Here is a 26,473-nt window from a genome sequence, read left to right on the forward strand (position 1 = left end):
ATCTTCAACACCTCAATTAGGTCACCCTTAATCTTCTATACTCAAAGGAATAATTTAACCTCATCATTCTGGTGAATATGCACTTTTACAGCCAATTGATCCCTTTTGAGGCACAGAATTGAACGCAGTCCTCCAGTTGGGATCGGACCTGAGCCTTATATAACTAAAAGTTTCCATCCTTTGTATTCCAGTTCTCTTGAGATAAAGGCCAATTATTTTGTGTTTCTGTCTACTAGTTTTAAGTGATTTCTGCACATGTACCCCTAAATCTCTCTGCTCCTCCACGGTTCCTAGCTTCTTGCCCTTTATAAAATACTCAGATCTATCATTCATTGGTCCCTTTTTACCTCTAATGTGGACGAGCTCAGGCTTTCACATATGGAGCTCCATTTGTCACTATGTTGCCTATTCACTTAACCCATCAACGTCCCTTTGAAAATTTCCACTTCCACCTGCATTATTTACTGTTCCGCCCAACTAAAGTACTGTCAAACAGATATAACCGTTCTCTACTCCTTCATGTGTCAATGATAAATATAGTGAAAATCCGTGGCTTCAGTACAGATCCCTGGGGGAAACCACGAGTTACATCCTGCCAATTGGACTACGTACCCATAATCCCTATTCCCCGTCTTTCTGAAAGCAATTTCTTTCCCTCGTGATTAATCCAGGAGCCAGAATTTCTGGCTGAGAGCTCATCATTGTTAAAAGTACTTCCACAGAGCGTAGAAGGGTTTATTAAAAGGTTTGGTGGGACTGCAACAGTAAACAGACACTAAAAGAGACCAATGAGGAGCCATTGTAATAACAACTGCAAGAGTACTTATTTTCCCAAATTGTGTTCCAAATCCCATTGATTATACAACACAGGTTTCAGGTGCCACTAAGTCTGTTATTTAATGCTTTTGTGTTATTCCCTCTCCCACATGACTTGACACGTTCAAGTACACAAAATGCTTTATGTTTTAAGTATCAGCTTTGTTTCAGTGGTAGCACTCTGGTCTCAGTCAGAAGTCAGTGGGTTCAAGCCCCATTCCAGCAATTTGGACATATCATCCAGGCCAACACTCCAGTGCCATACTGAGGGAGCGCTGCATTGTCAGAGGTGGTGTCTTTTGGATGACATGTTGAGGGGGCAGATCAGGCCTTGATTTAAGTGGATATAAAAGATTCCATGGCACTATTGTCCTAACAAATAATTACCCCTCAAGCAACAAAAACAGTTTACATGGTCATCACATTGCTGTTTGTGGGGTCTTGCTGGGCCCAAACTGGCTGCCATATTTCCTATATTACAACAGTGACTACACTTCAAAAAGAACTTCATTGGCTGCAAAGCACTTTGGAATATCTTGACGTCATGGAAAGCACTACAGATCCAAGCTCTCAGCAGGTTATGATGTGGAAAGTATTACTGGAAGGGACATGGAAGCAGATTCAATAGAAACTTGCAAAAAAAAAAAAAAATATCTGGATTATACTTGAAAGGGAAAATAAATTCCAGTGTTATGGAGAAATCGCAGGGAGTAGGACTAATTGGATAGTTCTTTCAAAGAGCCAGCACAGGCACAATGGGCTCAATGGCCTCCCATTCTGTACAATTTTATAAGAGGGAATACGAGCAAAGGTGGAAGCAGAATCTACAGCGTTTCTAAAGAATCTTAGATAAATGTGAAAATGAAGAGTGTGGGAGAATATGACGATGTAAAAACACTACCCAGAGAGCCTGCACAAGCTGGATGGAACAAATAGAATATAAGCAGTATAGGAGGAGGCTATGATTATCTTTGCCTTAATACCTTTCTCTAGGCCTTCAAGATCCTAATCATCCTTCTCATTGACCATGCTTTTACTGCTAACTCCCCTCTCCGCTGCTCATTGCTCAGTGAGGTGAACAGTGCAACAACAACTTTTATTTATATAGTACCTTTAACATAATAACCCGTCCTAAGGCGCTTCATAGGAGTGTTATAAAGCAAAATTTGACTGAGCTGCATAAGGAGACATTAGGGCTGATGGCCAAAAACTTTTAAGGAGCATCTTAAAAGGAGGAAAGAGTTAGAGAGGCAAAAAGGGGCCAGAAGGGAATTGCAGAACTTCTGACCTAGGCAGTTGAAGGCATGGCCAATGGTGCAGCAATTAATATCAGGGATACATGAGATACTCCCAAAGTCAGCACTGCCTTAAAATACAACTTACTGGCAACTCAACACCTCAAATCACATCCATTTGGGACAAAGAAAACAGAATTAGAGCCAACTGGTTACCCGTATATTCAAACCAGATTTGCACTCGACATGCAGGAGCCTTGCTGGGTTTATTAGATTAGGGTCTGCTCACCTGTTGAAGCGATAGATCTCTCCAATGTTCCCAAACAGGGCCAAGCGTTCATCTGTCCCCAGGGGGAGTCTTGATTGGTCCGTGATGCAGTCAAGATAGTCCTAAGAACACAACAGGACCAAACTTTAATTACAGGTTGCAATCACCATCTAGTTCCATCCTTCCAGTGAATTCTGCTCATCCACATACCATCAACTCTTCCCCCAAACCCAGCAAACTCCTTCTTGAAACATTGCACGGTTTGCTTCCTCTCCCCTATTGCAGCCAATTTCAAGCATTACTGTTTGATTAAGTCCTCCCAACATCAGTCCTGAACTTATAGTATTATAGAATTTACAGCACGGAAACGGCCAATTGGCATAACTCGTTCATATCAGTGTTTATGCTCCACACAGGTAACCTCCAATCTACTTCATGCAACCTTATTCCCATATCCTTCTATTCCTTTCTCCTTCGTACTTATCCAGCTTTCCCTGAAATGCATCCATGCTATTCAGCTCAACCAGTTCATGTGGTAGCAAGCGCCACATTCTAATTACTCTAGATAAACAAGTTTTTCCTAAATTCCCTATTAAACGTATTAGTGACCATTACATTTAGGGCGGACAGCCATAAAGGTGGGGCTAAAGTGCGGCGAGTTGAAGAGACTTAGCAGTTGGCAGGAAAAAATAGAGGCGCAAGGGAAGAGCCAACTGTGTAGCAGCCCCGACAAACAAATTTTTCTGCAGCACCTGTGGAAGAGCCCGTCACTCTAGAATTGGCCTTTATAGCCACTCCAGGCGCTGCTCCACACACCACTGACCACCTCCAGGCGCTTACCCATTGTCTCTCGAGATAAGGAGGCCAAAGAGGAGATTTAGGGCATAAAAACAAGAAATGCTGGAAATACTCAGCAGGTCTGGCAGCATCTGTGGAGAGAGAAGCAGAGTTAACATTTCAGGTCAGTGACCAATCATCAGAACATGAGATTTATGGCCCCTAGTTTTGGACTGCCTCACAAATGGAGACATCTTGATGTTTCGAGACCTCTATCAAGCCAAATCCTCAGCCTTCTCTTTTGTAAAGAGCCCCAACCTGTTTAGTCTTGCTGGAGAGTCAAGCTCACCTCTGATATTTTCACTTTCTCCAGTACTTCTATATCTTTTTCTATAATATGGAGACCAGTACTTCAAGTACACGCTAACCAAGGTTCTATACCTTTGACCAGCTTCTACTTATGATTTCTTGTTTTGCAACATGGTCTCAGCATGACAGCATCGATGAACCTTTCTGATTCCACCTAACTGGTAGATTCATAGATCTCTAAAACGTGTCCACTCATTCACCTCCTTTCAAAGCTAAAGGGTCAGATTTTTTTTTTAAAAAAAAAACAGCCTTTCCTCAGGACTCATTCGCCCCAAGTCAAGGACCAACTGCATGGCCTCTGTGCAATACTTCTAGGAGCTGTCACCTCTTCTGCTCCAGTGATGAAGGCCTGCTGTAAACTGCAGGCAGTTCTCTACAAAACTCAAAGTAATTCTACACATTAATGATCTAGTGCAGTTGGATGAGAGCACTAACTGGTGTTGGGTAGACAAACAAGGCGAAATATTCCTTTTTGGGCCATGCAGAATGCACCAGTTAATGGTGACTGCCAGTTAACTGCCAAGCTTTGTTTGAAATTTAAACCAGGCAGCTTGACAGTGATAGGTCAAGGCATGGCCCTGAGGAATGAACCAGCGAATGGTTGTCACTTATTTTGTTTAGCTGAAACAGGCGCAGCAATATGTCGTCTTGATGTCATGAAAGACTATAGAAATACAAGTTCTTTCCATTGACTTGGTAACTGCAGCTCAATAGCCTGTTCATTTCCCAGACTGCTCCCTCACAACAACTAAACATGATTAGCGTCGAGTTTCCAGCACCTCTTACAGCCTTTCCTCTACATTATGCAAATGTTGTCAACAACTCTACCTCCAATGTACAACTAGAGAACAGGCCATCCTAAACTGGGTATTGCATAATGAGAAAGGATTAGTTAACAATCTTGTTGTGCAGGGTCCCTTGAGGAAGAACGACCATAACATGATTGAAACCACTCTCTCACTCTCCATCTTAATGAAGAATTCTGAGACTAGGGTCCTGAATCTAAATGAAGGAAACTATGAAGGTATGAGGCGCGAGTTGGCTATGACAGATTGGGGAACATTACTTAAAAGTGTTGACGGTGGATAGATAATAGCCAGCATTTAAAGAGCGCATGGATGAATTACAACAATTGTTCATTCCGGTCTGGTGCAAAAATAAAACAGGAAGGCTGGCTCAACCATGGCTTACGAAAGAAATTAAGGATAGTATTAGATCCAAGGAGGAGAAATATAAAATGGCCAGAACAAGCAGCAAACCCGAGGACTGGGAGCAGTTTAGAATTCAAAGGAGAACAAAGGGATTGATTAAGAAGGGGAAGAGAGTGTATGAGAGTAAGCTTGCAAAGAACATAAAAACTGACTGTAAAAGCTTCTAGAGATATGTGAAGAGAAAAAGATTAGTGAAGACAAATGTGGGTCCCTTACAGTCAGAAACGGGGGAATTTATAATGGGGAACAAAGAAATGGCAGACCAATTAAATACATACTTTGATTCAGTTTTCACAAAGGAGGATACAAATTACCTCCCAGAAAAGTTGGGAAACAGAGTCTGGTGAGAAGGAGGAACTGTATGAAGTTAGTATTCGGAGGGAAATGGTGTTAGGGAAATTGATGGGATTGAAGGCTGATAAATCCCCCGGGCCTGATAATCTACATTCCATAGTACTTAAGAAAGTGGCCCTAGAAATAGTAGGTGCATCGCTGGTCGTTTTTCAAAATTCTATAGACTCTGGAACAGTTCCTACAGATGGGAGGGTAGCTAATGTAACCCCACTATTTAAAAAAAGGAGGTAGAGAGAAAACTGAATTATAGACCAGTTAGCCTGACATCAGTAGTGAGGAAAATGCTAGAGTCCATTATAAAAGACGTATTAGCAGAGCACTTGGAAACGACGACAGGATCGGACAAAGTCAACATGGATTTACGAAAGGGAAATCATGCTTGACAAATCTACTGGAATTTTCTGAGGATGTAACTAGTAGAATAGATAAAGGATAACCAGTGGATGTGGTGTATTTGGACTTTCAGAAGGCTTTCGATAAGGTCCCACATAAGAGATTAGCGTGTAAAATTAAAGCACATGGGATTGGGGGTAAGGTACTGACATGGATAGAGAACTGGCTGGCAGACAGGAAACAGAGTAGGAATAAAAGAGTCTTTTTCTGAGTGACAGGTAGTGATGAGTAGGGTACCGCAGGGATCAGCGTTAGGACCCCAACTATTCACAATATATATTAATGATATAGATGAGGGAATTAAATGTAATATATCCAAGTTTGCAGACAACACAAAGCTGGGTGGGAGTGTGAGCTGTGAGGAGGATGCAGAGAAGCTCCAGTGTGATTTGGGCAGGTTGAGTGAGTGGGCAAATACATGGCAGATGCAGTATAATGTGGATAAATGTGTGGTTATCCACTTTGGCGGCAAAAACAGAAAGGCAGATTATCTGAACGGCGATAGATTGGGAAAGGGGGAGGTGCAGCGAGACTTGGTGCCCTTGTGCACCAGTCACTGAAAAGTAAATTGCCTGCTGCACCTGCATGCTAAGGCGGCAAATGGTATGTTGACCTTCATAACGAGAGGATTCGAGTACAGGAGCAAGGATATCTTGCTGCAATTATACAAGGCCTTAGTGAGACCACATATGGAGTATTGTGCGCAGTTTTGGTCTCCTTATCAGAGGAAAGATGTTCTTGCTATGGAGGGAGTGCAGCAAAGGTTCACCAGACTGATTCCTGGGATGGCAGGACTGACGTATGAAGGGAGTTTGTGTTGATTAGGCTAGTATTCGCTAGAGTTTAGAAGAATGAGAGGGGATCGCATAGAAACCTACAAAATTCTAACAGGACTGGACAGACTAGATGCAGGAAGGATGTTCCCGATGGCGGGGGAGTCCAGGACCGGGGGTCACAGTCTAAGGATAAGGAGTAAGCCATTTAGGACTGAGATGAGGAGGGACTTCTTCACCCAGAGGGTGGTGAACATATGGAATTCTCTACCACGGAAAGCAGTTGAGGCCAAATCATTAAATATATTCAAGAAAAAAAAGAGTTAGATGTAGTTCTTAGGGATCAAGGGATGTGGGGAGAAAGCAGGAACAGGGTACTGAGTTTGCATGATCAGCCATGATTGTATTGAATGGCAGTGGACGCTCGAAGGGCTGAATGGCCTACTCCTGCTCCTATTTTTCTACGTTTCTACAGTATTTATCAGTATTACTTTTTGTATATTGTAGCTCTGCAAATTTGCAAATGTTATTTAGATCCTTCTGTGGTTTCTTTACCCCTGGTGCTCTTCGATTAAGACAGCTCCACATCAATCCCTACTGAGCTGGTTTCATATACATCGGGCTCTATCCATTTTTGAATGTCAGCTATCTATATAATGAGTTCCAAAGAAGGGTCATTGATCCGAAACGTTAACTCTGCTTCTCTTTTCACAGATGCTGCCAGACCTGCTGAGTGGTTCCAGGATTTCTTGTTTTTATTTCAGATTTCCAGCATCCGCAGTATTTTGCTTTTATATCTTTAATGATTAATGGTTATGCTTTTCTTATTTGCACCTCTTCTAGACCCATCTTTTGTTTCTTTACTTATCCCATGGTCACACCCTTTTGCCTTGCACAGTCATCTCTTTTGTCATTTAATCTCTCCTACTTTCCATCCTATCAAAGACCTTCCCCTTTCTCCCCCCCCCCCCCATATTTGCTTAAAACCGGTTACACTTTTCCAGATCTGATAAAAGGTAATTGAGGTGAAATGTTAACTATTTCTCTCTCCATTGAGGCTGCCAAACCAGTTGAGTGTTTCCAGCATTTTGTATTTTTTATTACACATCCATCTCCATGTTTGCCACACTCACTGCCTCAACAAAAGATCTTTATGAAAAGTTCTTTAGCAGCCTGGATTCAGGAAGTGTCACTTCTTCCAAAAAAAATTCAAGTGGGCTAGAACAGCATTAATATGGACCAAGGAATAGACTGTCCCCTCATCTGGACAATGCAGATGCAATTGCTATGCAGACAATGGAAAATACAGAATAAAATTCCAATTTGAGTTTAGGAAAATCAATTTGTAAAGAGATACCACTAAGAGGATCAAAATTTCTGGCGACTTTTCAACTGAATAACTAACGTGCAATTAATGCTTTTTTTTTGGACATTAAGGTGCTGACCCTCAGGCAACCAATTACAGAGGGATAGATCACAGAGTTCTACTCAATTCAGAGTTCGAAATCACCAGGAATCAAAGACAATTATCCCATTTGTTCACAAAGACAAAGCCTCACTGGACAGAAACAATATTTGAGCTTGATCAGCAATGTTCATTTAAAACATTTTTCAAAACAATAATTAATACTGGTTATAAAACTGACTGGGAATTGTATGCACCAGCATGTAATGGGAACCAGTAGACTGCGCTGCGATTGATCCCACGTGCATTAGACAAATACAGGCAGTTTTCCACAGATTTTTTTTTTTTTTTTTAAATGTCAGCTGCTGTTTGATGCTCAGGGGCAAAAATTTGCCTAGCATTGAGAGTCTGCTTTGCATTCAATCTCTCTGCTGACAAGGGCATGAGTCTTGGAATAGCCCCTCAAAATGAACTCAATTCAAGTGTTCACACTTCTCCACATCAAGTCTGCATTGATACCAAGTTTGAAGAAAATGTCTCCCCTTGATTAACTCTGCTCCTTTTTCCAAAAGTGAAGGCAGCCTTTGCTACCTCAGCCAAGTCCACTGGGAGCCTCAACAGCGAGGCCTATTTGACTGTGGAGATCAGTAGTCATCTTTGATCCCATCCTTGGCTGGCACCCACACACTTCCTCCAAGTCAAGTCAGTAGAAACCCTGGTCGATTCCTCCTCTCCTTACCCCAGAGTTGGTGTAATATCCCCAACTGATGGACCAAGAACAAAGAACAGTACAGCACAGGAATAGGCCATTCGGCCCTCCAAGCCTGCGCCGATCTTGATGCCTGCCTAAACTAAAACCTTCTGCACTTCCGGGGACTGTATCCCTCTATTCCCATCCTATTCATATATTTGTCAAGATGCCTCTTAAACATCGCTATCGTACCTGCTTCCACCACCTCCCCCAGCAGCAGGTTCCAGGCACTCACCACCCTCTGTGTAAAGAACTTGCCTCGCACATCCCCTCTAAACTTTGCCCCTCTCACCTTAAACCTATGTCCCCTAGTAACTGACTCTTCCACCCTGGGAAAAAGCTTCTGACTATCCACTCTGTCCATGCCGCTCATAACTTTGTAAACCTCCATCATGTTGCCCCCTCCACCTCCGTCGTTCCAGTGAAAACAATCCGAGTTTATCCAACCTCTCCTCATAGCCAATGCCCTCCAGACCAGGCAACATCCTGGTAAACCTCCTCTGTACCCTCTCCAAAGCCTCCATGTCCTTCTGGTAGTGTGGTGACCAGAATTGCATGCAATATTCTAAGTGTGGCCTAACTAAGGTTCTGTACAGCTGCAGCATGACTTGCCAATTGACTACCTTATCCACCTGCGTTGCCACTTTCAGTGACCTGTGGACCTGTACGCCCAGATCTCTCTGCCTGTCAATACTCCTAAGGGTTCTGCCATTTACTGTTTACTTCCCACCTGCATTAGATCTTCCAAAATGCATTACCTCGCATTTGTCCAGATTAAACTCCATCTGCCATTTCTCCGCCCAAGTCTCAAACTGATCTGTATCCTGACAATCCTCATCACTGCCCGCAACTCCACCGACCTTTGTGTCGTCCTCAAATTTACTAATCAGACCAGCTACATTTTCCTCCAAATCATTTATATATACTACAAACAGCAAAGGTCCCAGCACTGATCCCTGCGGAACACCACTAGTCACATCCCTCCATTCAGAAAAGCACCCTTCCACTGCTACCCTCTGTCTATGACAGAGCCAGTTCTGTATCCATCTTGCCAGCTCCCCTCTGATCCCGTGTGACTTCACCTTTTGTACCAGTCTGCCATGAGGGACCTTGTCAAAGGCTTAACTGAAGTCCATATAGACAACATCCACCACCCTTCCCTCAATCATTTTCATCACTTCCTCAAAAAACTCAAATCAGTGAGACATGACCTCCCCTTCACAAAACCATGCTGTCTCTCGCTAATAAGTTCATTTGTTTCCAAATGGGAGTAAATCCTGGCCCGAAGAATCCTCTCTAATAATTTCCCTACCACTGACTTAAGGCTCGCCGGCCTATAACTTCCTGGATTATCCTGGCTACCCTTCTTAAACAAAGGAACATTGGCTACTCTCCAGTCCTCTGGACCTCGCCAGTAGCCAATGAGGATGCAAAGATGCAAAGCCCAGTTGAGATCAGCTAACAATGTAAACCAAGACTCAAGCCTAGAACAATTCCTGGTGCGTTAGTATTAGTACCGTGCAAGGCAGTGCAAACACCCATCGCACTACTGCTACAAGAAAACAAGGAAAGACTTACATTTCTAGCACCTTTGAGAGACTGGGACATACCAAACCTCTTTACAGACAATTTTGAAGTGTAGTCACTGTCATTATATAGGAAATGTAGCAGACAATTTACACAGTAAACTTCCACAAACAGCAATGCAATAAATGAGCAAATAATCTGTTTTAGTGATGTAGTTTGAGGGATCAATATTGGGCAGGACATCGGGAAGAACTCCCAGCTTTTCCTCAAAATAGTGGAGTGGGTTCTTTTATGTCCACGAGGGGGGCAGACTGGGCCTCTGTTTCGATTCTCATCCAAAAGATAGCACCTCTGACAGTGCAGCACTCGCTCAGTTCTGCACTGGGGTACCAGCCTAGCTTTTGTACTCAAGCTCCTGTATTGGGGCTTGAGCCCACGACATTGATTCGGGCAAGTGTGCGACCTACTGAGCCATGCCTAACACCATGAAGAGCACAACACAGCCACAAAGTCCATTGAAAGTCATCCATTGCTTTAGTTGCATCACCCAGTCTCCAATTTTGGCAAAGAGAACCAGATACAGATCGGAGCAGCAGCAAAAAGAGGTGAGCACTCGATGAAGCTTTACTGCAGCACAGTGTTTCATACCAAAGTGTTAACATCTGGATGTCCTCTCATTAATAGTCCATAGTCTCTTGTAAAGTGTACATAATTAAGGGGTTAAGATGTCAGTGACTGTGTAATGAAAACATTGAATTCAATCTTTTGATGCTGCCAAAACAAAGGCATGTACCAGTCAAACCTTCCAATTGATATCCATTCCAGGCAAGGAGCCAAATGTAATCAGAATAGTCTGTAATGGATGATTAGAACATCCTTTGCTGCCTCTATCCTAACTCACACCAAGTCCCAAGCTCCCATCACCTGTGCTCACTGACTTACATTGGTACCAAGTCTGGCAATGCCTCCATTTTAAAATTCTCATCCTAGTTCTCAAATCCCTCCACCGCCTTGCTCCTTACAATCTCCATAATCACCTCCAGTCCTACAACACTCAAATCTCTGCACTCCTCCAATTCTGGCTTCTGCACCGTTCCACTGGCAGCCATGCCTTCAGCTGTCTGGGCCCCAAACTCTAGCATTGCTTCCCTAAACCTTTCGCCTCTTTACCTCTCTTTCCTCCTTTAAGATGCTCCACAAAACCGACCTCTTTGACCATGCTTTTAGTCATCTGTCCCAATAGCTCCCTGTGACTTGGCATCAAATGTTAGATTGTGTTCCTGCAAAGTGTCTTGAGACATTTTACTCTGTTGAAAGCATTAGATTATCCTAATTATTGTTTTCCAGTGAACTATTCCGTTTCCTCCTGTGTGCAATGGGATTTCTTTTCTCTTACCAGAATGTTGAGCAAATGATTTCAGCTCTACAAAAACCTGGCCATGCTCCTCATGACACAAGTGGAGCTGAAATCCTAAGTCCACCATCAGCAGGCAACACTATCCTCCCAATGGCATGAGTCTTCATTTGTGGCCAAAAGGAGCATAACCAAAGTGACACATTCCTTACCCCTTCTTCATGACGCTCGCCTCATTTCATGGTTGAGGTGCAAAAAGGCAGATTTTTCTCTGCTTTGCTGCCCAACATTGGTTGGATGGCAGGTGTAAAAAGAGGCAACATTGGAGAGCATGCATGCTTTTCTTCAAATAGTGCCACTGGATCTTTTAAATGTACATCTGACTGAGCAGACAAGCCCTTGGCTTCACGTCTCATATGAAAGATGGCACCTCCAACAGTGCAACACATTTAGTGCTGCAGTGCCAGGTCAACCTGGATTATGTGCTTAAATCTCTGAAGTGGACTTAAACCCACAACCTTCCTTACTCAGAGGAGAGGGTGCTACCAACTGCACCACAGTGACACCTTAGCACTGAGCAAGTAGCAGGAGTGACAGATCAAGATATGCCATATTCAAAATACCAGTTCATTGATGTGACCGCTTTGATGCATGGCAAAAATCCACGTGTTGAAGCAATAGAAAGTATTAAAGCAGTCACTAAAATAGCAGAATGCTTGGTGTTCAATTGATCCAGTGTGTGAGGTTAGTGTGAAGGATACAAGTATGTATGGAATTGACAGGCAGAAACAGACAATCTGGGTTCATCAAGCCTGCCCCACAACACAGTGGCTGGATTGTCATGGCTAAACAATTCCACCCCCCTCCCCTCCCCACACAGCCTCCTGCAAGGCAAAAGAAAAAAAAAACCAGGAAAAATACACAAATTACACTCCAACCTCTTCATACCATTCTAAGAAAACGCAACTGTGACAGGCAAACCATGCATGGCTCACTTTCTATAACTTGTGTACTGTTTGTTCTGCAAATATCAAACAAGCTCCAGCAACTGATAAACAACCACATCATCACCTAATGCCTGAAGCAGGTTAAGGGCACAATTACACGCTTGAGGCTAGTTTGTAACTAGAGGAAATAGTTTCTTCCTGGATCTGAACCTTCCGACAATACTTCATCTGCTTACATCGGAAAGAAACCAGGATCCACTCTGTTGAAATATCAGCAACAGTTGCTGTTTTATGGCCCAATCACTCTCAAGAAGTCCACCTGCAATCTGAGGGATCACAAATCGGAAACTTACTTTGTCATGCGTCAGAGTTTCAAGCAATGAAAGAATTTGCATTTATGTAGCACATTTCACAACCCCAGGAGGTACCAATGTGTTCACAGCCATGAAGTACTTTTTGAATGTAGGAAACATGGCAGTCAATTTGCACACAGCAAGCTCCCACAAACAGCAAGAATGAGCAGGTAATTTAGTGTTGTTGTTTGAGGAACAAATATTGGGCAGGACATCCAGGAGAACTCCCATGCTTTTTTTTTAAAAAAGATAGTGTTGTGGAACCTTGTACATCCACCCTCCCAGACAGATTGTGTTGCAGCACAAAGTTGTTTGCAAACATGGTTGGTGATCCATCTAGTGACTGCCAATTTCCTGCAGCATGGAAGGGGTTCCAAGCCATTTGGGACAAAGTACATCACATGCAAAACAGTAACTCCAGTTCAGATAAAAAAGGTTACACTCTCTCAATACAGCACTGGAGCTCCAGCCTGGATTAACAAAAGTAAATCAAAATTTTCAAAATGTTGCAAGACTTGATAAAGAAGAAAAAGGTTGTTCTCATTGGTAACAAAGAGGGACAGACTGAAGATCACCAAGGGAATGAAGGGGAAAGTTAGAAGAAATGTTCTCACATGTAAGGTAATGTAGTCACTGTTCTAATAACAGAACATATTGTTCAAAAAGGAACTAGCCAAGTACATGTAAAAGGAATACAATAAAGATACAGGGCAAGGGCAGGAAAATGAAAATAGAGTGAGCACTGGTACACGTGTTCAGCCCATTCCAAGTTTAGGGTCTTGCCCTAGGTGTCAAATACTGCAACACTGGTCCCTTTACTTCAGGAATTATGGAAAGACTACCCAATATTTAACCATGCAATCAAGTACCCAAAGAGTGGAACCTTATCTGAACTGGAAGTTCTGTTTAGCAGGTGATATACCTTGCCCCAAATGTCCATGGAACATTGTGCCACAAAACACAGGGTCAGCAAAGAAGCTTGCACTTGAAAAAAGGTGAGGACAATGAAATTCAAGGGCATTCCTTGCTCTCGGTTATTTTGATTTAGCTCGTGACAAAGCATTTTGTCTGGGTTTGCTGCTTAGTGCTGAACGCCACTTTAAAAAAAAACACACACTAGGAACTCCCCTTCAACATCGAAATATGGCTGCCCAGCCCAGAGAAAGGACACTGTTGAAAATTAGGTTTTGAAGATTAGAAATTATCCCATGTGCTTCAACTTCATAATAAAGGCAAAGACTGCACCATTTGCATTTCAGTACCTCCCAAATTTATTTGCAACTTTATGCAAAAGTCAGAGAGAAGTCCCACAGAAGTTCCATATCATTTCCCACAGGATCTATTGAAATCTTGTTGGGTTGGGTACAATGGAAAGAATCAGAAACCAAAAGCAATGCCCTTATTTTGATCCAATTTGAGTGTCAGCATAAACCCTTGCACACATTGAGTAATCAAAATACAAAATTATGTTTGTACCAGAAACATGCTGAATTTCACATTCAGTTTGAAGGTGACAGATTTGGGTCTGAAACTAGTGTCTTAAATGTAAATACGGGCAATTACAAGGGTATGAAGACAGACTTGGCTAAGGTGGACAGGGAAAGTTAGTTAAAAGGTAAGACGGTAGAAAAGCAGTGGCAGACATTTGAGATATTTCAGAGGTTTCAAATATATGTTCCATTGAGAAAGGAGGACTGAGAAGGATGCACCATACGTGGCCAATAAGGAAGTTAAGGATGTCATCAAATTGAAAGAAAGGGTGTACAATGCTGCAAAGATTAGTGGTACACCAGAAGAATGGGAAAATTTTAGAAACCAGCAGAGGATGACTTAAAAAATATAAAGAGGGAGAAATTAGAATGAGTAAAGTAGCCAGCAATATAAAAACAGACAGTAAAAGCTTCTACAAATAAAAAAGGAAAAAAGTAGTAAAGTAAACGCTGGCTGATGAGACTGGGGAATTAATGGGAAACAAAGAAATGGCAGAGACGTTGAAGTATTTTCTATCTGTCTTCACAGCAGAAGACAAAAAGCATCCCAAGAATAGTAAAAAGAGGCAAAAGGGAGGGAGGAACTTAATAGAAAAAAAGTACGAGGAAAACTAATGGGACTAAAGACTGACCGGATGAGCTGCATCCTAGGGCTTTAAAAATGTGGCTGCAGAGACAGTGGATGCATTAGTTGTAACCTTCCAAAATTCCCTAATTTTTGGAAAGGTCCCAACAGATAGGAAAACCACAAATGTAACAGCTCTATTCCAGAAAGGGGGTGGGGCAACAAAGCAGGAAACTATAGGCCAGTTAGCCTAACATCTGTTTTTGGGAAAATGCTAGAATCAGTTAATGATGTAGTAGCAGGACATTTAGAAAATCAATGCAGACAGTCAACATGGTTTTATGAAAGGGAAATAGTCAGACAAACTTTGAGATATCTTTGAGGATGTAACAAGCAGGGTGGATAAAAGGGGAATTCAGTAGATGTAGTGTATTTAGATTTCCAAAAGGCATTAGATAAGGTGCCACATAAAAGGTTATTACACAAAATAAGAGCCCATGGTGTTGGTGGTAATATCTAAGCATGGATAGAGGACTGGCTAACAGAAAACTGAGTTGGGATAAATGCGGCATTGTCAAGTTGGCAAACTAACCAGTTGTGTGCCACAGGCATCAGTGCTGGGGCCTCAACTATTTACAATCTATATGAATGACTTGGATGAAAGGACCAAGTGCATTGTAGCCAAATTTGCATAGAATATAAAAGATAGGTTAGAAAGCAAATTATGAGGAGGACACTAAGTGTCTGCAAAGATATATAGATAGGTTAAGCAAGTGGGAAAGAAATTTGGCAGATGGAGTATAAAATGGAAAAATGTGAGGTTGCTCACTTTGGTAGGAAGAATAGAAAAGCAGATTTACATGGAGAGGCACTGCAGAATGCTGCGGTACGAAGAGATCTGTGTGTCCTTGTACATGAATCACAAAAAAAGTTATGCAAGTACAGCAAGTAATTAGGAAGGCAAGTGGAATGTTTGTCTTTATTGCAAGGGGAAAGAGTGTACAAAAGTACAGAAGCCTTGCTACAACTGTACAGGGCATTAACACGGCACCTAGAGTACTGTGTACAGTTTTGGTCTCCTTAAAGAGGAATATACCTGCAATGGAAGCAGTTCAGAGAAGATTCATTAGGCTGATTCCTGGGATGAAGGGGTTATCTTAGGAGGAAAGGTTGAGCAGGTTGGGCCTACACTCACCGGAGTTTAGAAGAAGTGATCTTATTGAAACACATCAGATTCTGAGGGGATGTTCCTTTGTTGGAGAATATAGAACTAGGGGCCACATTTTCAAAATAAGGGGTCTCCCTTTTAAGACAGAGATGAGGAGGAATTTCTTCTCAAAAGGGTTGAGGATCTTTGGAATTCCCTTCCCCAGAGCACAGCGGAGGCTGGGTCATTGAATATATTCAACATATTCAAGGCGGAGTTAAACAGAATTTTGATCTACAAGGGAGTCCAGGGGGGGGGGGGGGCAGGCAGGAAAGTGGAGTTAAGGCCACAATCAGATCAGTCACGGTCTTATTAAATGACAGAGCAGACTTGGGGGGGCCGAATGTCCTACTCCTGATCCAATTTCTCATTTTATGTTCTAAGTGATAGGAAACAGAGAAGTGGCGAATGGTTGTTTTTCCAGATTGGAGGAAGTTATACAGTGGGGTTCCTCAAGGCTCAGTACTAGGATCACTACTTTCCTTGATATGTATTAATAACCTAGACTTGGGTGTACAGGGCACAATTCCAAAATTTGCAGATGGCATAAAACTTGCAAGTATTGTCAACTGTGAGGAAGATAGTGATCGACTTCAAGAGAGCGTACACAGGCTGGTGGAACGGGCAGACAAGTGGCAGATGCAATTTAACACAGTGAAGCACAAAGGGATATATTTTGGTAGGAAGAATGAGCAGAGGCTACATAAACTGAAGGGTACAATTCTACAGGAACAGGGACCTGGGGATATACATGCACAAATTGTTGAAGATGGCAGGGCAGATTGAGAAGGCAGTTAATAAGGCGTATGAGATCCTTGGCTTTATAAAGAGGCATAGAGTGGCTTTCAAAAGGGAATTGAATAAGCATCTGAAGGGAAAGAATTTGCAGGCCGACTGGGAGGAGGCCAGGGAGTGAGACGAGCTAAATTGCTCTCGCAGAGAGCCAGCATAGGTTTGACAGGCTGAACGGTCTCCTTCTGTACTGTAACTTTAATCATAGAATGGTTATGGGTTAACAGTTGCACTCCCCCTAGACACAAGACCAGTGCAAGTTGGAATGCTGGACAAAGATCACACCAGGGTGCAACCCTGGAATGCTGACGTTAAATAATGCAGCCTGCTTACTAAAGGAAACTTCCTGGAGGGACTTGATTGTTTTGGAAGGGGGCCCCACTGGGCTGTGAAATTGGATTTGCTGATAGCTTTGGGCAGGCGGGCTGCCAAGATGTGGCCAAAGTGGCATGGACACCAGCTGGCTGTGCAAATCAGGTGCCTCGGATCCCACATACACCAGGGAGGACAGAGTGACCCACAACTGTTGCAAATTCAGCCCCTTAGTCTTTAAGACACCACCGCATCATACAATACCCCAAAACCATTTAGATTAATCTTCAGTGACTTTTCTACAACAAGTTGCATTTATATAGCACCTCCAAGACATCCCGGAGTACTTTACAACCAATGAAGTACTTATGAAGCAGAGTCACTATTGTAGTGCAGGAAATGCAGCAGCCAATTTGCAGACAAGCAGCTCCCACAAACAGTAATGTGAAAATGACTAGAATGAAAAGTTTCCATGATGTTGATTAAGGATTAAATATTGGCTAGACCACCAGGATAACGCCCCTGCTCTTTGAAAATAATGCCATGGAATCTTTGACGTCCACCTGAGAGGGTAGGTGGGGCCCTCTAATGTTTCATCTGAAAGACAGCCCCTCCGATACTGCAGTACTGTCTCAGTACTGCAACGGATCTCAGCCTAGATTTTGTGAAGTCTCTGGAGTGGAACTTCAACAAAGGACCTTCTGCCTCAGAGGGGAAAATGCCATCATGCTGACATGAGAAGTAGATAAATATCTGAAGAGACATTTGAATGGGAATGGATGGATGTGGAGAACTCAGAGCGCTGGTGTAAACAGAATGTTCTTATTCGGTGCTGTAAAATTCTAGCACTGTGTAAATTTGACAGCCTACAATTTAAATCAAGTCAATTCATAAGACAATTCCTATGATATAACAAATGGTGCAGAACTAAAGCAATAGCTGGATTGTTAAAAAATAGATGGTTCACCAAAAGTAAGTGTTTTCCCATTGTGCATAAAGGTTAATGGCTTCAGAAGAAAGGAAGGTCAGTCAGCCATTGTCCTGCACAGCTTGCTGTGCTCCATCCAGCTATCAAAGAGACAGTTGCAAGGAGACTTCCATCCTAGTGAAGGGCTCTTCGAAAGGTCACAACCTTTTGCACTGACCCCAAACAAAACTTTACCTAAACAGTTGCCTATGCTGCTTCTGCTAATTGGAGGAGCCGCAGGGAACCTGAGCAAAACAATGGCAACATTCTCAGACTATATAAAAAGTTTTGTAGACTGTAAACCCAAAGAGAACAGGCGACATTCCCATCCTCTCAACCATCTCCACTGAATGGCGGAACTGCAATCATCCCTGTACTTGATGCGTGGGGGTGGTGTTGAGCGAGAGCCAGGAAGAGAGCAAGAGCGAGAGAAAGAAAAAAGAAAAAGAAAAAGAAAAAGGAGAAGAGTAAGAAAGAAAAAAACAGTGGCGCAGTGGTTAGCACCGCAGCCTCACAGATCCAGTGACCCGGGTTCAATTCTGGGTACTGCCTGTGCGGAATTTGCAAGTTCTCCCTGTGACCACGTGGGTTTCCTCCCACAGCCAAAGACTTGCAGGTTGATAGGTAAATTGGTCATTGTAAATTGCCCCTAGTGTAGGTAGGTGGTAGGAAAGTGGGGATGTGGTAGGGGATATGGGATTAATGTAGGATTAGTATAAATGGGTGGTTGATGGTCGGCACAGACTCGGTGGGCTGAAGGGCCTGATTCAGTGCTGTATCTCTCTAAATAAGTAAGAAAAAGGAGAGCGAGCGAGAGCGAGAAAGAAACCTGCCAAACTTGTCTTTCTTCCTCACAGGAACATTGTGGTCCTGGATTCTAATCAGCTGACGTTTGAAAGACTCCCACGTCAGATGTTGATTTACCCTCAAACAGCCGCCCCTAATCTAAATTCTTCAGTTCCTGCCTAATATTGTTATAATTAGCCTTCCCCCAATTTAGCACCTTCACCCGAGGACTACTCTTATCCTTATCCACAAGTACCTTAAAACTTATGGAATTATGGTCACTGCTCCCGAAATGCTCCCCCACTGAAACTTTGACCACCTGGCTGGGCTCATTCCCCAATACCAGGTCCAGAATGGCCCCATCCCTAGTTGGACTATCTACATACTGTTTCAAGAAGCCCTCCTGGATGCTCCTCACAAATTCTGCCCCATCCAAGCCCCTCGCACTAAGTGAGTCCCTGTCAATATTGGGGAAGTTAAAATCACCCACCACCACAACCCTGCTACCTTTACATATTTCCAAAATCTGTCTATATATCTGCTCTTCTACCTCCCGCTGGCTGTTGGGAGGCCTGTAGTAAACCCCCAACATCATGACTGCACCCTTCCTATTCCTGAGCTCCACCCATATTGCCTCGCTGCATGACCCTTCTGAGGTGTCCTCCCGCAGTACAGCTGTGATATTCTCCTTAACCAGTAATGCAACTCCCCCACCCCTTTTACATCCCCCTCTATCCTGCCTGAAGCTTCTAAAGCCTGGAACATTTAGCTGCCAATCCTGCCCTTCCCTCAACCAAGTCTCTGTAATAGCAACAGCATCATAGTTCCAAGTACTAATCCAAGCTCTAAGTTCATCTGCCTTACCTGTTATACTTCTCGCATTGAAACAAATGCACTTCAGACCACATGTCCTGCTGTGCTCAGCAACATCTCCCTGCCTGCTCTTCCTCTTAGTCCTACTGGCCTTATTTACTATGTCCTCCTCATTTATTTCACCAGCTGTCCTGCTGTTCTGGTTCCCACCCCCCTGCCACACTAGTTTAAACCCTCCCGAGTGACGCGAGCAAACCTTGCAGCCAGGATATTAGTGCCCTTCCAGTTTAGATGCAACCCATCCTTCTTGTACAGGTCCAATCTGTCCCTGAAGAGATCCCAATGATCCAGATATCTGAAACCCTCCCTTCTACACCAGCTGCTTTCCAGGATTACAACCCTCGAGGTCCTGTTTTTTAAACTTACGACCTAACTCCCTAAACTCCCCCTGCAGGACCTCATCACTCTTCCTGCCTATGTCATTGGTACCGATGTGTACCACAACCTCTGGCTGTTCACCCTCCCCCTTCAGAATGCCCCCTGTCCGTTCAGAGACATCCTTGACCCTGGCACTAGGGAGGCAACATACCATCCTGGAGTCTCTTTCACGTCCACAGAAACGCCTATCTGTGCCCCTGACTATAGAGTCCCCTATAACTATTGCTCTTCTGCGCTTTGTCCCTCCCTGAACAACAGTGCCAGCCGTGGTGCCACTGCTCTGGCTGCTGCTGTTTTCCCCTGATAGGCCATCCCCCCCAACAGTATCCAAAACGGTATACTTGTTAGAGAGGGGGATAGCCACAAGGGATTCCTGCACTGACTGCCTGCCCCTTCTAGCGGTCACCCATCTATCTGCCTGCACATTGGGTGTAACCACTTCTCTAAAACTCTGGTCTATGACGCTTTCCGCCACCTGCATGCTCCTAAGTGCATCCAGTTGCCGCTCCAACCGATCCATGTGGTAGGTGAGGAGCTGCAACTGGGTACACTTCCTGCAGATGTAGTCGTCCGGAACGCTGGAAGCATCACGGACCTCCCACATCTCACAGGTGAAGCACTGCACCCCTCTGTCATTTCTAGCACTAATTAGTTAATTAATAAGAAGTGGACGTGGAGGCCAAAGAGATGAAAGAGGAACTCAGTATTGTGCTGAGCTCGAAATGCATCGAGGTGGGGGTGTAAGAGGATGATTTTGAGGCCTTTGCTGAGGTCAGGGTGTGGGGTAGGTCAGAAGAGAGAGTGAAAGCATGACAAAGGGCAAGAATGGAAAAGAAAAAAAGATCAAAAGGAAATTGAAGGGGTAAAAAGGATCCAGATGGATGTTGGTATCCAAGAACTGTTGACTGCGCCCTCAAGCAGCCGTGCCCAAAAAAAAAGAGATTAAGTGGTCATTCATCTAAATTTCTGTGTGTGGGACCTTGCTGTGTACAAGTTAGCTAAGTAGCGCTTTGGGACGCCTCGAGGCTATATAAATGTAAGTTCTATCAATTTACATGCAGGGCAATCTCAAAAACACAGGAAGAGACAGACACATGCAATATAAACTTGCAATAGTGTTGATCTCCAAGTATAATGAAATGGAGTATGCTCTGAAGAGTTTCTTCTCTTCCAAGATCATGAGCAAAGACACTAGAGAAGTTAGGATTGGTCTCTTTAGAGCACAGAACGTTAAGGGGAGTTGAATAGAGGTGTTCAAAATTATGAGGCTTTTTGATAGAGCAGATAAGGAGAAACTTTGCACTAGCAAGTAAGCAGAGGACACAGATATAAGATAATCAAACAAACCAGGGAGAAAGATGAGAATTCTTTTTCAAATTTACAGAGCCATGACGATCTGGATTGGACTGCTTGAAAGGGCGGTGGAAGCAGATTCAATAGCAACTTTCAAAAAGGAATTGGATAAATACTTGAAAAGGAAACATTTGCAAGGTTATGGGGAAAGATGGTGGGGTGGGGTTGCAGGGGGCATGGTGAAAGGGGAAGGAGGGTTTGGGGCTAATTGGAAAGCTCTTTCAAAAACAGCCAACACAAGCAGAATTGGCTGATTGAAACATACAGTACAGAACGAGGCCAATGATCACTAACCTTCAAAGACAATCCTTAAAGATGCATTAAATGGTAATTCCATCCTCCTTCCCCCACCCACGCCACCCCACCTCCCCCCCCCCCCCCCCCCCCAACTCCACCAAGTTGTTTGTTTGTTATGGAGAACAGTTAGCAAACACCCTTTAAAGGCCCCAGTGTGCACTCAACATATGCTGTCTTTCAGCATGATAGACATGAGCTAATGGACGAAAAAGTAATTCCCAGTTCTCTTTCCAGACAATGGACAAGTTCCACCTTTTAGCCAGAGAACATTCCAAACAGCATTGATAAAAAGGGATACTGGAGAGTGAGAGCAGGAAAAAAGTGCATTCTGTAAAGGAGAAGAAAACTTCAATGTCCTTCATCAACGCGAGGAGCTGAGGGATCGCCAAGATCTGTCAATGACATTTCAGCCAACATGTAGTGCAGGTCAGATGACTGCTTCACTCACTCACACATTGTGGAAGCAAAATCATTGCCAAGTCAGCCCTGGCCATCTTGGAACAGTTTAGATGAAGGAGGTTAGATAACAATGGAGCAGCTGATCCAACGCTGCATTTTGGTCAACCCCATTATTTATCAGTCGGAATTTGTTTTTTTTCCCAAACTTAATTTATTTTATGTGCAGTTATGAACCTAATGTGTGAAGATCCAATACAGCAAAATAATTAAAATGGATTTTAGCACATTTTCATTAACTATTCATGACTTCCATGAGAATAGGAACAGGAGGAGGCCATTTAGTCCCTCAAACCTATTCTGCCAATTAGCTCATGGCATCACCTCCATTTCTCCATCTTAAATCTATGTACTCTTACCAATACCCAAACCAATAATTACCCAGCAAAAATCCAATCTCATGCTTTGAAATTTTCGCTTGACCTAGCCTCAACAGCTTTCTGAGGGAGAATGTTCCAAATTTCCACTATGTTTTGCATGAAGCAATGTTTCCCAAAGCACCCTGAATGGCCTAGTAAGGTTATATGCCCTAGTTCTCCCCACACCAAAGAAAATAGTTATTCTCTAACTACCTGGTAACACCTGAATTGGATAAATCCTCAATCTTTTATATTCAAGGGAATACAAGCCTAGTCTATGTAAGCGGTCTTCAAATATAACCCTCTAAACCCAAGAATCATCTAGTCAATCTGCACTGCATCCCCTCAAAGGCCAATATATCCTTCCCGAACTATGGTGCCCAGAACTGAACACAATACTCCAGATGTGGTTTAATCAGAGTTTCATACAATGGGCTAACTGGAGCTTTGAACAACTAACGTAACTTCCAACCTTTTGTATTCTACCCTCTCTTTAAATAAAGGCCAACATTCCATTAATCTTTGTAAATGATTTTTAGTATCTGAATTGGGCTCCATGCAGCAGGAGTGCGTGTATTGGATGAATAGGCGTTTGATATTAATGGCAATGATGCTAAATGATAACATATTACAAGAGGGGAGAAGGGCACATAAGCTTGTAACAATTGCTGACTGCATTCAGTCTGGGATGAGCCTGAGCCAGAACTGGTGAACACAGGAGAAGATCGCTACTTTGATCCAATGTACAAATAATACCTTCACAATGCTCCTCAAGTCTTGGACATAGGTCCGCTCAGTCTCCAGGATTTCCTGCACAACTCTATCCACATAAAGGAGCTTGGGGCTTGCAGGCGCTGCTCCTGGTGATGTCACACGATTCTTGTGGGAGCCCCTGGAGTCAACTCTCTTGATTCCACCGACTCCTGACCTCTTCTCAGCCACCTCTCCAGAATTTGCACACACTGGTTTACTCCTTCCAGACTGCTCTGTACTGGACAAGTGCCTTGTTGGAATTAATTCCAGCCTGATGGCCCCAGTCTCCTTCTCTTGGCCAGTGAGTCCCAAGTGGCTGTTGGAAACTAGGGTCACCCCACTGTTTAAGGAGCAGTGGCTGTCCCTGGAGGAGGCTGAGGAAGACGTAGAACTGTAGCTGACTGGGCGGTCGCGGTCAGATGAATCCATGCTCCTCATTCCACCATACCGTCTGTTATCCCTGTGCAGGAAACCAACAGGAGCAGTCAAGGTTGCTCTGTGGGAGAGCATATCTCGAACAGGTGGTAGGACATCTGGGAGCACATGGTACTCACCTGCAAGAGGAAAGCAAAGAAATGAAAGAACAGGCAGTTTGGGGAATAATTAGACAAGTCAATTCTGATTGGTCAGATGTATATTTTTTTTAAAAAGGCAAATCTTATACAATTGAAGCTTAATAGTTTGAAATGAGCACTTAAGGGTCACAAATATAGATGGACTGGCAATTTATTCTTGATGCTAGCCTGCACACCATTCCAATACAATTAGAGATTTGTGGTATGTGGCCAGTGCAATTCTTTAAGGTAACTGGCAGAAGAATCAGGGGAGAGATTTTTTTTTTTTTTTTATAAAAACAGTTATTGTGATCTGCAATGCACTGCCTGAAAGGGTGGTGGATGCAGATTCAATAATAACTTTCAAAAAGAATTGGCTATATACTTGAAAAGGAAACATTAGCAGGGCTATGGGGAAAGGAGCAGGCTTCGACTCCCTGCTGGAGTATGGTTCTCCCTCAGTACTTTACCTCCATCCCTATTATTCACATGAGCACCTTGACAGCTAAAGTTGGCAGTCTATTGAACTATAGCAGGCCTCAAAGTAGGCTGTACTCTCCCAGCAGCTTGTGATTAGCCAGAAGTCACTTAACATCGACCCATTGCTCAGACAGGTTGCATAGAATTTTACAGCACAGAAACAGGCCATTCAGCCCAACAGGTCTATGCCAGTGCTTATGCTCCACACGAGCCTCCTCCCCACATTACTTCATCTCACCCCATCAACATGCGCTTCTATCCGGTTCTCCCTCATGCGTTTATCTAGCTTCACTTTAAATGCATCGGTGCTATATGCCTCAACTGCTCCATGTTCTCATCACTCTCTGGATAAAGAAGTTTCTGCTGTATTCTTTATTGGATTATTAGTGACTGATATTTATGACCCCTAGTTTTGGTCTCTCCCAACATCTACCCTATCAATCACCTTCATAATTTAACACCCATCAGGGCCAGGCTTTTCTCCAGCACTAAACATCTCCTTAAACAGTTCTCCTTTGATGCCTCCAGCTTCACCACCTCCAACAAGTATGAGGAACTCAAACTTCTTTGTCACTAAGATAGAGACTATTGTTCAACGACTATAGAAAGAGTACAGAGGAGGAGGGTTACCAGGGAGGAGAGGCGTCAGTTATGGAGAGAGGTTGGAAATGTTAGAACTGTTTTCCTTGGAACAGAGAAGGTTAAGAAGCGACGCAACAGAAGTATTCAAGATGAAAAGTTTTGCTAAAGTAGAAAAATATTCCGTCTGGCAATTGGGTTAATAACCAGAGGTCACAGATTTAAAATCATTGGCAAAAGATCGAGAGAGGAGTTGTCAAGATCTGGAATGCTCTACTTGAAAAGGTGGGGGTGGAAGCAGATTACATAAATAATTTTAAAGAGAGACAGTTGGGCAGATGCTTGAGGATGAGGAACTCAGGGTGACAGACAAAAAAAAAGATGTGAGCACAAGCACAACTGCTTTCAAAGAGTCGGCACAGGCACGACAGGCTGAATGGCCTCGTTCAGTACTGCAAGTTCCTATGATTTTAGGTCACCCCTCAGCCTTCTCTTTCCTGGAGAAAGAGAGCCCCAGTTTTTTCACTCGCCACATAGTTAGAACCTCTTGGTTCCAATATCACCCTTTACACTATCTCCAATGTTTCTTGACCCTTATGTATTGGAAACTAGAGCTGTGAATTGTACTCCAAGAGTGGTCTAACCAACATCATTTCTGAAGTTAACTCAGGAATTAGTCAACCCAAGCCCAACACTCTGCGCGTTATTTACTGACATTAAACATCCACACTCTGCACCACTGATACACTGTGGTAGCAGTGTGTACCATCTACAAGATGTACTGCAGCAATTCACCAAGGATTCATCATCACCTCCCAAAACCCAACATTCACCTGGAAGGAAAAGGGCAGCAATTGCATATGGGAACACCATCACCTGCAGGTTCCTCTCCAAGTCACACACAACTTGGACATGTATTGCCATTCCTCTATAATTACTGGGTCAAAATCATGAAACTCCCTATCCAAGAGCACTTCAAGAAGGTGGCCCTTCATCTTCTCAAGGACAACTAGAGATGGGCAATAAATGCCAGCCTTGCCCACATTGAGAAAAACATTAAAATTAATTCATTGCCCCCTCTAATGAACTCAGCAGTCTTGGTTTCAACATTCACCATGAGCAATGGTTCCTCCTCAGTGCTGATTAAAAATCAAGTTCGCGTCAAACTAGTCTTGAAAAAATGGTTTCTCAACTGGTTTCTAGTCTTCACACAACTGATCGTCCTACCCATTCATTCAGCTAATCCAAGCTTTTATCTCATTTCCTATCTGACCTTTTGTACGACGTCAGTAACCTTACGGATCTGCTGCCTCTTTTTAAGAAGTCTGCCTATTAGCCTTGGGTGACTTGAAACATCCTGAGCCAACTGTTCCGCTGCTCCTAGTTTAAGTCAGCTATTAAATGTTACCAAACACAACCTAATGGAAACAATCAGCTGCTCACTGACGCTGCCCGTCCTGGTTCATTGCCAAAGCTATTCAACTTCTGAGAGGCCTCCTTGCTACACCTCGGTTCCCATGGTGCAGTGGTTTCCTTTCCTTTTTGGGTCATTTATCCTCCAGCACTTCTCAACAATCTTCAATGAAGAACTTGCTTCATTTTTCTCTAACCCTGTGACCCCCAATGGTTTTAACCCTCATTGGTCTCAATCTTCTACTATACAAGTGCTTCTGGGCTTGGGGGTTAAATTGATCTTTGATCTCGACATAAAACAGGTAGTCATAGAACTGGCAACCTAT

At 43.3% G+C, this 26,473-nt stretch overlaps 1 protein-coding gene across 15 annotated transcripts in view; it reads right to left on the minus strand.

Annotated features, from left to right (window-relative positions):
• The window catches only part of LOC137376267 (pleckstrin homology domain-containing family G member 1-like), a 189,535-nt gene that overhangs the window by 31,962 nt on the left and 131,100 nt on the right, over positions 1 to 26,473 (minus strand). For 13 of the 15 annotated variants that reach the window (XM_068044481.1, XM_068044480.1, XM_068044478.1 and 10 more), the window contains 2 exons: positions 23,125 to 23,675; positions 2,341 to 2,441 (listed from right to left, as the gene is read on the minus strand). In XM_068044481.1, the coding sequence (XP_067900582.1) occupies positions 2,341 to 2,441; positions 23,125 to 23,675 (652 nt within the window). The remainder of the gene's footprint in view (positions 1 to 2,340; positions 2,442 to 23,124; positions 23,676 to 26,473) is intronic. The other 2 variants (XM_068044484.1, XM_068044486.1) reach the window with 1 other exon arrangement.

Source organism: Heterodontus francisci, chromosome 13 (assembly GCF_036365525.1).
Source record: "Heterodontus francisci isolate sHetFra1 chromosome 13, sHetFra1.hap1, whole genome shotgun sequence".
Classification (NCBI taxonomy): Eukaryota; Metazoa; Chordata; class Chondrichthyes; order Heterodontiformes; family Heterodontidae; genus Heterodontus; species Heterodontus francisci.